Raw genomic sequence first — 14,281 nt, 5'->3', positions numbered from 1 at the left:
TCAGTTTTCAAAAATTTATCTTATCAATCTCACATTTCATTATTCATACTCATTCATATTTTATTATAAAACTAGTATATCAAAGTATGACCTACATTCTACTAGCTTTTTACATTCACTAACATTTTTTAAAATCCGACAAATTATTAAGGACAAAGGGAAATAAAATTAGTGAAATATATACTCTATTCATCAAATATAGTACTACATCCTTCTCATTCATGATGATTATATTTTCTTTTTTGTTTATCCCAACTAAATGATCACTCTCTTTATTTCTGGAATAATCCACCCCCCGTCTTTACTTTATTTCACTCAAAAATTTCACTTAAAATCTGATTGCACTCAAGAAACAAGAATGAAATAATCTTGAACGGGACATGAAGAGTAAAAGTGAAATGGGTACATTAATGAAACCAGATGTAAATGATAAAATGGGACAATTGATAGGGACCGGATGGAGTAGTCTTCGTAGTACCGATACAAGTTTAATTTAAATTGGTAAAAAAAACGAGATATAAAAAAATGGCTGAAGTGTTATTAATAAAATTAACACATCATATTATAAAAATAGCTATCATAAATAGATACTCCCTCCGTCCGGGGATTAGGAGTCTCATTTCTTGGCGATATGGATTTTAAGAACTAAAATGAAAAGTGGGACTCCTATTCGCGGACAGAGGGAGTATCAATTAATTTTGATAAATGATCAAAGATAGAAAGATAAAATTATTTTTCAAAGTACTCCCTCCGTTCCACAGTAATGGAGGCGTTTCTTTTCGACACGAAGATTAAGAAAAATTGTGTTAGGTGAGTTAGTAAAGGAAGAATAAAGTGGTAAATGAAAAATGTAGAGAGATGAAGAGAGAAAAAAGTATGAGAGTAAATATATGTTGACTTTTACTAAAAAGGAAAATGACTCTATTACTTTGGAACGGAGAGAGTAGTAAATGCTGGATTTAGAGTAATACTCCTAGGAAATTAATCAAGAAATGTGTGTGTTCCTTGTATATGTCTATACAGTGAGATTGAAATTGTGTGTCCCTACGAAATTCTACTATAAAAAGTGTAAATGTATTGCATAATTTTTTTATAAAAAAAATCATTTTATACTATCTTGGTAAAAAAAATACACAAATTTTTATTTATTTCGGAATTTAGTATAAATTGAATTATTCTCCAACAGGATTGAGTATAGCTCGTTTATTTGTGTAGAATTTTTTACCCTTCCACAAAAATTGGCGAATTCAACTGCCGCATATTTCAAAATCAATAGATTGATTTAATACATTCACATAATCGACTAAATCAAATGAATGATGATGATTATTTTCATCTATAAATGTGCTTACTTCACTCCAAACAAATGTAAGGATTGTGGAACTCTTCAACACCACTTAAAAAGTAACACACTCCATTACCTCTTCTTTCTTAACATGCTTTTTTTCACATACATTGATATTGTATTATTGTAAAATCTCTTTAAAATGATGTTTAATCATGAGTGTAGGTAATTAATAGGTGATTAAGATTATGAATGTGATGGAGGTTATGGTGGTGTTTGTGGTGATGCTGATGACATTTGCAAGCGGAGAAGGAAGGATTGCAGAGTCGGGTGAGTACTCAGCAATAAGTTGCAGAGGTCACACCGCATCGATTCTGGAATTCGGAGGGGTCGGCGACGGGAAGACACTCAACACGGCGGCTTTCCAGAGAGCGGTGAACGAGCTGAGTAAGTACGCATCGGATGGCGGTGCACAGCTGTTCGTCCCTGCCGGTAAATGGCTCACCGGAAGCTTCAACCTCACTAGCCATTTCACTCTCTATCTCCACAAACAAGCAATTCTCCTCGCTTCTCAGGTATCTAGGTATCTAGGTATCCCATGTAGTAGTCATTATGCTTCTCAGTTTTCCACACACAACTAGGTTAATTTATAGCTTGGTTTGATAGCGCAACTGTGTTGATAAGAGGTGTTTCAGGATATAAAGTCGTGGGGCATGGTGGATCCGTTACCATCGTACGGACACGGAAGGGATGCAGCAGGAGGGAGGTATATAAGTCTTATTTTTGGAACAAACCTCACTGATGTTGTCATTACTGGTAAGACCTCATGTTAGTGTGTGTGTATGTTATTGAAGGGTGAATGTGATTGTTGTTGTATATATATATCAGGTGAGAATGGTACAATTGATGGTCAAGGTGGAGTTTGGTGGCAGCAATTTCACAAGAAAAAGCTAAAATACACTAGGCCTTATCTCATTGAAATCATGCATTCACACAAAATCCAAATTTCAAATCTCACCTTTCTTAATTCTCCTTCATGGAATCTCCATCCTGTTTACTCCAGGTTCTCTCTCTCTCACACACACACACAAACACAAAATATGTACTACTATAAGTAACTGAAAACGCTATGAAAACTGCAGTGATATAATTATTAAAGGCATCACAATCCTAGCTCCAGTAACATCCCCAAATACAGATGGGATCAATCCAGGTATGTGAATGTCACTTTCTTCAACCAAAATTCTCCCTATAAACATCAAAACCAGTGATGAATCCATTGCTCAACAGATTCTTGCACAAATACGAGAATAGAGGACGCCTACATCGTCTCTGGAGACGACTGCATAGCAGTCAAAAGCGGCTGGGACGAATACGGTATAAAATATGGTATGCCTACAAAACAGCTGATCATCAGGCGCCTCACTTGCATTTCGCCTTACAGCGCTGCCATAGCGCTAGGCAGTGAAATGTCGGGTGGGATAGAGGACGTTAGAGCTGAGGACATAACGGCAATCAACACTGAATCGGGTGTCCGGATAAAGACGGCGGTCGGGAGAGGAGGGTATGTGAGGGACGTATATGTGAAGGGAATGCGTCTGCACACCATGAAATGGGTGTTCTGGATGACGGGGAACTACGGCTCTCACGCTGATAGTCACTATGATCCTAAAGCTTTACCAGAGATCAAGGGGATCAACTACAGGGACGTGGTGGCGGAGAATGTGACAATGGCTGCTAGGCTCGAGGGAATATCCGGTGATCCCTTCACCGGAGTCTGCATGTCCAATGTCACGATTGGGATGGCAAAGAAGGCCAAGAAGTATCCGTGGACATGCAGTGAGATCAAGGGGGTCACAAGTAGGGTGGTGCCTCAACCGTGTAGTCTGCTGCCCGATAAGGGACAAGACAAACAGGTCATGTGTGACTTCCCAACGGATACTTTACCTATCGATGATCTAAAGCTACAGAAATGCTCCTATGTGAAGAACTACTTGTAATAGCCTGGTTCTTGAACTCAATGCATATGCATTATGATGATGTTATTCGTATGAAACATTTAATACAGAAACGAGGAATCTTGAATTTATCTCATTCAGAAAATTACAGAAGACATCAAATTGTAGTTGGTGGTACGTTTATGTTACTTCAGCACAGCTGTAAAAACATTCACGCGAAGGAAAACACAGGCAAATAACATGCTATGACCTAAAAGGAGTCCTTTTTATGCCGATATATCTCCATCTAGAGAATATTTGTGAGATATACAGATTCTACAAACATGAGAGCACGCATAATAACATATTTCAATGAGTTGGGTCAGGATTGAATCTTACGGATTCCCTCCATATGAGTTCCTTGATGTGCTCTTCAGTAACTGATGGCTGCTCAAAGTCGAAGGAAAAGGGCTGAGGGCAAACAGGTTCCTCGTTGATATTATGAAGGGGTGCTAAATATGGATGACACAGAGCCTCGTTAACTGCAAGCGATCAAGAAAATATGAGCATTAATGAAAAGAGTCGGGATGATCCGATTAAATGAAAACAAGAGAAGGCATAGAATACATAATTTATGTTATACAGGTTTAATGATCCACTATTCAATTTAAAGAAGTACTTGGCTTGTCTGGGAGGGTAACAAACAACCCACTTTCAGTTAAATCATCTACTAAGAGAATTTCATAGTTGATGACTTTTATCTCAATAAAAAATCGAGCTTTTAAATTGCATTCAAGCATTGCCAAAATGGGAGATGCATAACACACATTTCACGAAAGACTTTAAAACACCATCCCATACTTCAATTCAATGATAACAATATAATAGAGGATCAGGAATCGAAAATCACGGGTCACGATTTATGAGCAAGACTGTCGACAAAACTGCTACGCTGCTAGTCCTAGGTGAGGGTTTCTTTTATTAACACAACCATTCTTTGAAATTGAAAAGAATATGACATTCTGATGAATTGAAGCCTCTAAATAGTTCTCAGCTTTGCAACTGTAGATGTATCTTTCAATGAAGGAAATAAAGCTATAATAAACTTCGGCGGAGAATTCAGGTACCATAACATATTTAGATACACAAGGGTTACATAACCATACTTCTACTGAAATACTAGGAAACTTTACCTGTAATGCGCCTGCTTGGGTCAAACACAAGCATTTTCTCTAATAAATCCAGAGCTCCAGGATCACTATTCGAAAATCTAGCAGAAAATTGTTGCTTTGGGTACTGTGGGAGCTGCCTAACATATCTTCGGGCATTGTTGCTTCTTAGAAACCCAAGACTGTCATCATCTGGGGAGCCAATTAGCTTCACAAAATGAAGAGAGACGACACAAAGTCAGTATTTAAACAAACACTTAAAAAAAGAGAACTTAAAAATAGAGAATACGGAGTATGAATTTAAGTGATGATTAGAATGCATGAGAAATGGGATAGCAAGGTTGCAATTTCTAAATTCATATTCGATCTTGTTATATACTACTGTAGAGCCTTCCCAAATTACTGGGACACCACTATATCATCGTGCCCTTAATCGATTTATACTCAAACACGAATATTTAGAATCATTCATGCTTATGCCATCAGAATTTGTAGAGCCGAGCATAACCACAATATCAGCAGACAAAAATTGTCATGATACTCAGATCAGATTATACTAATAAACGTACAAGAATATCTAATATCAAGAAAGCTTGATCATACAAATTGAACATGTAGTAATATTTTTATATTTTTTTGTCCATATAAAGAAGGAATATTGATGCTCATGAATAACAATGAATATTGCACTATAAAAACATATTCAATTGAAATCCTATGTGTCTTTGGACTTTTTGAGCAAGAATACCTCTGTGATGAGTCTCAATTGGTGAACATAATCTTTTCCGGGAAATAGAGGTTGTCTTGTCATGATCTCACCGAGTATGCAACCTACGGACCAGATATCAATTGCAGCAGTGTATTCTGAACAATTCAGGAGCAGTTCTGGAGCTCGATACCAACGAGTAACAACATACTCCGTCATGAAATCAGTCTCAGATGTAGTCCTTGCGAGGCCAAAATCTCCGATTTTCAGATCACAATTAGCATTGAGGAACAAATTACTCGGTTTAAGATCTCGATGCAAGACGTTTGCAGAATGGACATACTTAAGTCCCCGTAGGATTTGATAAAGGAAATACTGCAAGTTTTCATCGAGAATCAGTTGAGTTCCTAGTATATTGAAGTCAAGTTTGACAAATAAAATATAATGAAGGCATCGAGTGTTGTTAGTAGTGTATTTGTACAATGCAGAACAAACTAGATCTCATCTATGAGATAAGAAGGCGAGGCCAAACCCGACAATGGTCGTCGGCTAATGGTTGGTTGGACCGGATAATCTGGTGAAGATCAGTGTCCATAAGTTCATAAACAATGTAGACATCGTTGAAGTTCTCCTTCTGAGGTGGCCGTATTATGTCTTTAATTGCGATCACCTGTTACAGTAAGAAAATAAAATATTTAGGGAACTGGCCCGAAAACATTCACAAAGACGTGATGACTAGTTATATAAGTTGTAGAAATATGTCCCTGATTAAGTAATACTATCGCTTAGAAAAAAACTAATTGTTTCGGGGAGTGAGGTCTGTTAATTTTCCTGTTCACCTAGAGAGCTATAGAAATAATTCTCAATGTGCCACCTCCTCTTTTATCCATTTCGATTAGATTCAGTATTGAAACTATTTACATCTCGGTTAGATGATTCCTATATGATAATATGAGCATCATGAACAATTGAACCAATAAGACACCCAAAATTACAAATCTAAAGAACAAAATTGCACATGAAATAAAGGGTCAAATTAAATCTTGAAATTATCATAATGGGAAGAACTAATGGCCGAAATCCACTGGAAAAATGAATCTCCTGATGCATACGAAAAAGAAGTGCTGACGATCTACAGGGTTTAGGTGAAAAAGCTCACATTATCATGATCCATGTGAAGTAGAAGTTTGATTTCTCGTAATGTCCTCTTTGCATCAATTCTGTTATCAAATGCATTGCCAATCTTCTTAATGGCGACTTCTTCACGTGTCTCAGAGTTTACAGCAGCACTGAAGCAAGTAAAAAAGATTTAATTCCCCTCAATCATTGATAAAATCAGATTTTTTTTGGCAAACAGGATGATAAACTAACATTTTCAGATTCTAATTCTAAAACCAAATCTAAAATCGTGTTTCAAGCTTTTGGGTTAACAACAATAACAGTCTTAAAAAATACACAAACATCCGCACAAAAGATAACTTGCAGAGAAACTCAATAGCTACCTACCAATTATAAGAAAATTAAAAAAAAACACAAACCATGTTTGATATCTACAAAATGAGATGCGTCCTCATTACTCATCCCATCACATTGCCGTTGTGATAAGATCATAAGAATAAAAGTTTGCATCATGCCAGTTGGACAATGATATATAGGGAAAGATTTGATGAGAATCCTGATACACTAAAAATGTGTATATGATAATATAACTATAAACCAAAGTCAACAGAGTCAGACCATCAGATTGCATTCTATATCAATATGCTTTTTTTAGGGAAAAAACATCATCCATTAGTTATTTACTCTTTGAAAAACCTAAGTTTCCACATATGCCCATGTTCTACGAATGCATAATTATGCTAGTCAGATTATTTTATGATACTACCAGCTGCACTTTTCGGTTACCCATTTCCAACCAAACTAAGTGCATCATTTTATAGCAAGACCGATTATCCGAGAGAAAAGCTAGAGCTCCTCGTCATATAAATCTGATCAAGCTAAAACATATAAGCTCCCTAACGCCAGCACCTCCCTAGAATGGGGCTCTAATACTTCTTATAACTTCAACCCCGATGCATCCGTATTTTTACCTAGACCGAAGCCATTAAAAAGCATTCGATTCACTTCAGCTCAAACAAACGGCACAAAAGCAACACCATACAGTCCTTGTCAACTTCACATTTTCATCAATTCAAAACCCCACCAAGCAGAAAGCAACAAAGGCAACCCGAAATCAAACCATACAATGATCAAATAACCAAAAACCCTACTTGATCAAATCACATTCAACAACAGATTAATCAACATTTCCAAGTCAACCACAGACGAAGAGGCAAGTCAACAACCAAAATCAACCACAAAATCCAATCCTCAAGCAACAGAAAACCAAATTTTTCGAAGCAAATCAAATCAAGCAGCTCGATTTTAACAGAGAAGAGAATCGCCCGGATCATTACCATACAATGCCGTACGCCCCACGGCCGACGGGCCTGAGAGGGACATACTTTCTAGAAACTTCGAAGAGGTTTCCGTACAAATTGTACTGCGTGTATCTTCCGCCATGAGTTGGCACGCCATGGAAATTGTTCCCACCGTGATCGCCCGAACTCGGCTCCTTAGACATAGCCGACACAGCCAGCAAGCACAAGGCGCGGGACCCTTTGTAATCCGAAAGAAATATGAGAAGAATTGAAGAAGCCCAGTTTCAAAGACTGGATTTTTTGGTAGGTTGATGGATTTGAAGCTTTGGGGATTCGCTTTGCCTGTGAATTTTGAACTGGAATAACTTGAGATTACCCGTGAACAACTTTCAACCATATATTTCTAATTTCTACACTATAGTTGACTAGACTACTTTTCCAACAATGAATAGTATTCTATGTTAATTGTTAATTCTCACTTATGAGAATTTGTATTACTCCAACTTGCAAAAATACTAGTACTACTAGTTTGAGTGAATATAGTAAAAATCAAATGTAATCAAAGGAGAAAATGTAGAGTAATCCCTCAGTTCCATTCAAGATGATCATATTCTTGAGTGACACGGAATTTTAAGAAGTGTTGTTAGGTAGAATAAATAGAGAGGAAAAAAAATAGTTGAATATTTTAATGAGGAGATGAGGTTATTTTCAAAATTGAAAATTGATCATCTTGATTGAAAAAAAAAAAAAGGAAATGTGATTATCTTGAATTGGAGGGAGGGAGTATGTTTTATTTATTTGTATTCATAAAAAGAGAACTGGGTCACTTTTATTGCAAAGCACATTGATATAGTCCAATATGCAAAATATTAATTGAAACAAAATAACTAAAACATCGAATAAATGTGTATTAAAAGAGGATTACATTAGAACTCTACAACCATTTTTGTAACAGTGAAAGGAAAAGGGTGTATTGCTGCAAATGAGAATTTATGGATATGAGAAATAGACATAGTAAAAACTAAAAGTGATACTACAACATTTTGCTTATGAAATTATGCATGGAAATAATCTCTTTAAAATAAAAAGAAATATATGAAAAAGGTTGAATATTCAATCTTTTCAGAGTGATGGAAGCTTTATGGTTGTTTTATTGTTTATGGAGTGGCCTTTAGGAGACACCAAAATATATATGTATGTGTCTAGTGGTTGTCAACAATAATTTTTCATGGTGAGTTATTGAGTAGGATATGTTGCGAGTGGAATAAGAGATTTTTATTTGAGTTAAAAATAATGACAAATGAGTTATGACTGAATCAAAGGAAAATTGTGACAAGTAGGGAGTGAATAGAGAAGTATAATTTCATAAAATTGGATTCATTACAAAATTACAAAAATCATTCATTTCGCATTTGCTAATCAACAATGCTTTAGGCACTAACTATAGAAAAAATGGTGATAAATAATATTTTGGTACATTGAAAAGCCACAAATCTGTGCACTATCTCCATCTAGTTGATGCGTGATGGTTGTTCATACTGCTGCTATCTCCTTCACTAACATCAGGTGTACCTTCGTTGCTTTGTTTGTTAGTCACCTCCGAGCCTCGATGACTTTCTCCGCGGTGGGAGCTCGTAGAATCACGAGCAATTCGTTTCTCCTGGATTTTTACGTGACATTTTAGTAAACACGGAGCTCAACATTAGGACAATGGACCATTCGTCCTATGCGTTTTGAGGCGTACCTCATTAGACAACAAGTCCTCGGATTCGAGCATGTGTATTACATGGCCCATTTTTGGCCTCTTCTGGGCATCGGGATCAACGCATTTAAGGGCTATCAAGATTAGACGTTTGAGCGCTTTCGAAGCAGGCATTTCAGCCAATTTCGGATCCACTACCTCCTCCGACTTTCTGTTTCCAACCATCATTTTCAGCCACTCGACCAGATTAACCTGTAATCATGTACTCGTGAGCGTAGCAAATAAACGCAGAAACATCAGACGTTTCTTTGGATTTTACTAGGATTTACCTCTCCCTGTGGTCGGTTATAATCAACAGGAGTTCTTCCGGTAATAACCTCCATAATTAGTATCCCGAAGCTATAAATATCACTCTTCTCGTTCAGCATACCCGTGCAAGCATATTCTGGAGCAACGTATCTAGCAGGAGAACGAATATTATTAGTACTAAACTTCGAAAATCAGCTTAACGTAGATATATCAAGACAAGTTTACGAACCCAAATGTTCCCATTACTCGAGTTGTCACGTATGAGCTCTCCGAATTCAAGAGCTTAGCAAGCCCAAAATCTGACAGCTTTGGATACCATTGACGGTCGAGCAATATGTTGCTGGACTTGATATCACGGTGAACAACCTTCGGTTCAAGACCTTCGTGTAAATAAGCCAAGCTGCCACAAAGACAAGTCGAAGATTGTAAAAAACAAGGTGCACAATGCAAGAGATCATACTAATCTTACACCACATACCCTCTTGCAGTTCCTAAAATTATATTCACCCGGATATCCCATGTCAACGGGCTGACTTCCCCGACATCTCCATGAAGCCACTGGTCCAAATTTCCATTATCCACATATTCGTAAACTAGCATCCTATATCAAAGAAAATGCGCGTTAGAACAAAATGATGCTCAAATGTGTAAATCATGCGATGACTAGCGAAAATGGACTAAGTATTAATCATACCTATAAGCCCCTTCCACGCAGTAGCCATACAGCCTAACAAGATTCTTGTGTCGGACTCGCCCTATTGCATCAACTTCTACCTTGAACTCTTTTTCGGCCTGTCCCCTGTTTAATAATGGCACACCATGGCTTAGCTGACAAGCAAAATGATATAATACATTCACACATGTGACATAAAACTTGCTAAATGCAGTTCCTAAATTACTAACTTGACATTTAACGATGCAAACGATCAAATGTTCCAACTCCGAGATGCATAAGAAAATGAAGGACTACTGTACAATTTAAAAGCATATGGCTCTAGTACTGGACTTCAAGTTCAATCAACCATTCTAGTTAAGCCATTGTTGCTCGGTGCGTGCATCAGACTATCTATCCGAAATGAAAAAGTTAACCATGACAACTGAAATTGCAGGAAGCAAAAAGAAGAAGAGACTCACTTGTTATTGAGCAAGTTCTTTATAGCAATCTTCGTATTATCAGCCAATACACCGTAATACACAATACCATATCCACCTTCCCCGATCACATTCTCATCTGCCAATCCATTCGAGGCTGCCTCGAGTTCCCTCAGAGTATACCACCTTCCCCATCCCAAATGAGACACCTCCGGCAACGACCCACTACCACCTCCACCAAACGACCACGTGTCGGCCCCACTCGTGGCCCTGCTCTCGCCACTCGACGCTCCCCTATCAGAAAACACCACCCTGTGCTCCACTTTCCCCATATCTATCTGTATCTCCGGAACAGCCTAAAATATCAAATATCCTCAAATTAGTCTAGAGCAACATAAACAACAAGATGATTTGATGAATTACATTATTCCAAAACAATTACTACAACTGAATAGTTAAATAACTCACTTCATTAACAAATACTACAGAATAATAACCATTTAAATTGACATGTTTCATGAAATAAAGTTGGAGCAATTGAGAAAAATTGAATCTTTCTTGATTCAACATTTTGTTTTCAAGCCAAATTTGATTAAAAATTCATGATTTGAATTACAATCCTTGAAAATTAGAGTTGAAATTAAGAAATTAGATCTCGGAATGAGTATACCTGAGGCCCAATTGGGCGGTGATCGGCGGCGGCGGAGACGATCTCCTTAATTTCCTTGGAGACGACGGGAGTAATCTCGGCGGCGGCGGTGATCTTGCCCTTGGTGGTGATGCTGCGGCGGCGGGAGGCGGTGATGCAGAGAGATAAGAGGAAGAGGATGAGCACAATGACGGCTCCGAGGACTATCCCTATAACGACCCAGAGGTGCAGGCCGAAGATCGAGGTCCTCTTCGACAGCTGCGTGTTCAGAAACGCCGCATCGAACACCGACATTTTTGAGTCTAGTGTGGGAGTAGTGAGAGAGGTGGAGGAGCCGACATGCGAATTGAAATTGGAGCGACTGGAGCGATTGGATGCAGGAGCGGGGAAATTGATATCGGAAAGCCTCCCGCCGGTGAAGTTTATTCGCCGGCGAGCTGGTTTGTGTGTGTGTGAGAGAGAGAGAGAGGATTAGTACATGAAATGGGCGCCTGTCTGAGTGTAATACACACTGTCCGAACGAAAATGTGCCCACTCAGTCTACCTTTTTTTGTATTTATATTATTATTAAAATCCACGTAATAAATTTTGTAATACTATTAGTAATAATTTAACTCATATGATTTGAAATATTCGAATACTACTAGTAAATATATTACTCATAACATTTGAAAATGAAAGTATTAAATGAAGATTATCACATTGAATTATATCTTTTACTAATGTTGAAAATAATACTACTACTATTTGTTATACTGATTGAAACGATATCGTTTAAACATAAAAAAACGACGTCGTTTGTACACTGATATAAAACTTACGGATATAAAAATTGAGAAAATTTTAAAATTTTGAGTTGTATACCAATTTTGGTAGTACTCCATTTACCAACTACGGAGTATTTCTATAAAAAAGCAAATTAATTTGACATTTTTTCACTCGACTTATAACATTGCTCCAAATAAATTCATTAGTTTTGGATTATTTACTTCTATAATCCTAAAAAAATGTTATATAAATAGCATCAAATTTCAAAAAGTGTTCGAAACTTCGAATGAAGTAAAATGAGCGAAGAATGTTATAATTATATTCTCAATTTTTGAGATGGGATAAATATCAGGGAATAAGAAAATAAGCTAAAGTGGGAGGAGAGTATTAAAAAAAAATTGAATTTCTTATTTTTATTAGTAGTTCTTCAAAGAATAATTATACTATAAGTCTATAACAGTTTTCATGTACATGCCATTTTAAACATACATTAATTACTCATGAAACGTTGGGATAACGAAATTTATTGCTGCATTGACTTTTGTACTATACTTATGCATATTAGGTATATAAACAAGTACACAACAATGAGGATTTGCTTAATAATAAATCCGTTATAAATGGGTTTTTTATTTAATTTTTATTGTAACTTCAACTAATTTTAGTATTATTTTATTCTTACATTGATAAAATGCAATTCAGATTTTGAAAAATAGGACAAGAGGAATTTTCACAAAATGAGGCAAATATGGAGTAAAGGGTATATAACTATTTTAATTTATCCAATAACAATAATTAATATTTAATTAATACTATAAGTAATGGAGTACTTACTAGTACAATATTACTCTAATTATAGTGGGGGACTATAATATTGCCATATAGCATCACTCTTTATTTTATTTACATCAAAATTTCTACTACATCAAAATATACTGAAATATTGACTAACTATACTACTGAAACTTTGAGTATCTATGTTTGACTTTGATTTAAGTATCATGAATAAATTAAATAAAATGATGTTGTCCGGTGAATTAATAATTTAAGTTTGAGTTTAAAGATAGTTACCTTTATTTATTTTATTTCGTTGAAGTAGTTTTATTGTAGCATACATCGAACTCAATTCCAAACAAAATACTTATGTAAACAATCAAATTTATTTATTTTGGTTATTAATTAATAAATCTATCTTCAGTTGCATACCAACACAAATTAATCTGTGACCAAATTTTGGGGCCAATTTCCAACGGTCTGGTAATGAATTGAGACACGGTTTCATCTACAATACCAAAAATAATCAATACGCTCCTATTCATTTAATCAATTTATTTTGTTGTTGATGAATAACTAAGCACACAACCACAAGGTGTGTTTTTATTAATAACACAGCTCATATGGTTTGTTTGTGTATGAGTTAATTCCCGTGAAATTTGAAAATTAGGTTGCAATGTAATTTAGTTACTTTATTTTACAATACGATTTTATAATTGTTTCAATTAAAACGTCATTTTTATAATTTAATCTGATCAATCAACAGATTATTATACAAATAGTATTTTAGAATTATGAGTCATAGTCTGTGCTGTACTGATAAATTATTATTATTATTATTATTATTATTATTATTATTATTATTATTATTATTATTATTATTATTATTATTATTATTATTATTATTATTATTATTATTATTACTTTCTTGAATAATATAAGAAATTCACTTTAACTATTAGAAAAAATCATACTACATGTTAATAATAATTTAATTATTACGTCTAGTAACTAAATTTAATTAATTAATTTTTATTATCTTTCTATTAAGAAATATATATTCTTAAAAATCATATATTTCAATAACCTTACTTTCTTATCAAAAAAACGACCCTACGTACAATCTCCAATTATGTCGATTTAAACATGGTTGTTACTTTTTACACACACCTATGAACATAATAAAATTTTATAGTACTACCTCTGTCCCTAAAAATTTGATACATGTTACAATTTCGGTCCGTCCCTGAAAATTTGATACACTTCACTTTTACCAATGTTGGTAGTGGACCTCATATTCCACTAACTCATTTCTACTCACATTTTATTATAAAACTAATACTTTAAAAGTAGAACCCACATCCCACTAACTTTTTCAACTCACTTTCCATTACATTTCTTAAAATTCGTGTCGGGTCAAAGTGTAGCAAATTTTGGGGGACGGAGGTAGTAGACATTTTATGTTGGCAA

General features: G+C 35.6%; 3 protein-coding genes across 3 annotated transcripts; 1 reads left to right on the top strand and 2 right to left on the bottom strand.

Moving 5' to 3' along the window:
* The first annotated feature begins 1,318 nt into the window (after positions 1-1,318).
* Positions 1,319-3,379, top strand: LOC125200689 (putative polygalacturonase). Its single transcript, XM_048098424.2, has 6 exons — positions 1,319-1,404; positions 1,511-1,860; positions 1,981-2,101; positions 2,174-2,348; positions 2,428-2,498; positions 2,576-3,379. Exons 2-6 carry the CDS (start codon positions 1,534-1,536, stop codon positions 3,283-3,285), a joined length of 1,404 nt encoding a protein of 467 aa, XP_047954381.1. The 5' UTR covers positions 1,319-1,404; positions 1,511-1,533; the 3' UTR covers positions 3,286-3,379.
* Positions 3,344-7,886, bottom strand: LOC125200691 (mitogen-activated protein kinase homolog MMK2). Its single transcript, XM_048098425.2, has 6 exons — positions 7,554-7,886; positions 6,257-6,386; positions 5,630-5,767; positions 5,140-5,472; positions 4,416-4,599; positions 3,344-3,764 (listed from the first exon to the last, which is right to left on the bottom strand). Exons 1-6 carry the CDS (start codon positions 7,718-7,720, stop codon positions 3,592-3,594), a joined length of 1,125 nt encoding a protein of 374 aa, XP_047954382.1. The 5' UTR covers positions 7,721-7,886; the 3' UTR covers positions 3,344-3,591.
* Positions 7,887-8,861: 975 nt separating this feature from the next.
* On the bottom strand, positions 8,862-11,792 carry LOC125202823 (putative serine/threonine-protein kinase At1g01540). Its single transcript, XM_048101295.2, has 8 exons — positions 11,291-11,792; positions 10,663-10,976; positions 10,223-10,327; positions 10,007-10,129; positions 9,758-9,928; positions 9,549-9,678; positions 9,262-9,471; positions 8,862-9,177 (listed from the first exon to the last, which is right to left on the bottom strand). Exons 1-8 carry the CDS (start codon positions 11,561-11,563, stop codon positions 9,019-9,021), a joined length of 1,485 nt encoding a protein of 494 aa, XP_047957252.1. The 5' UTR covers positions 11,564-11,792; the 3' UTR covers positions 8,862-9,018.
* Positions 11,793-14,281: the final 2,489 nt, after the last annotated feature.

The sequence above is a fragment of the Salvia hispanica genome, chromosome 2 (assembly GCF_029641045.1).
Source record: "Salvia hispanica isolate PSC_SH4W2 chromosome 2, Shi_PSC_v1, whole genome shotgun sequence".
NCBI classification, from domain to species: domain Eukaryota; kingdom Viridiplantae; phylum Streptophyta; class Magnoliopsida; order Lamiales; family Lamiaceae; genus Salvia; species Salvia hispanica.
This window is presented reverse-complemented; position numbering and strand designations above follow the sequence as displayed.

Bases quoted from the DNA above. Each gene is read 5' to 3' on its own strand.
- LOC125200689 (XM_048098424.2), top strand. From the start codon at position 1,534: ATGAATGTGATGGAGGTTATGGTGGTGTTTGTGGTGATGCTGATGACA. The intron at 1,861-1,980 runs GTATCTAGGTAT...GAGGTGTTTCAG, and splicing joins CAATTCTCCTCGCTTCTCAG to GATATAAAGTCGTGGGGCAT. The intron at 2,499-2,575 runs GTATGTGAATGT...ATTGCTCAACAG, and splicing joins TACAGATGGGATCAATCCAG to ATTCTTGCACAAATACGAGA.
- LOC125200691 (XM_048098425.2), bottom strand. From the start codon at position 7,720: ATGTCTAAGGAGCCGAGTTCGGGCGATCACGGTGGGAACAATTTCCAT. The intron at 6,387-7,553 runs GTAATGATCCGG...TACTTGCTTCAG, and splicing joins GGGGCGTACGGCATTGTATG to TGCTGCTGTAAACTCTGAGA. The intron at 4,600-5,139 runs GTATTCTTGCTC...CATTTTGTGAAG, and splicing joins AATTGAGACTCATCACAGAG to CTAATTGGCTCCCCAGATGA.
- LOC125202823 (XM_048101295.2), bottom strand. From the start codon at position 11,563: ATGTCGGTGTTCGATGCGGCGTTTCTGAACACGCAGCTGTCGAAGAGG. The intron at 10,130-10,222 runs GTATGATTAATA...TCTTTGATATAG, and splicing joins TGCGTGGAAGGGGCTTATAG to GATGCTAGTTTACGAATATG. The intron at 9,178-9,261 runs GTACGCCTCAAA...GTAAAAATCCAG, and splicing joins AGGACTTGTTGTCTAATGAG to GAGAAACGAATTGCTCGTGA.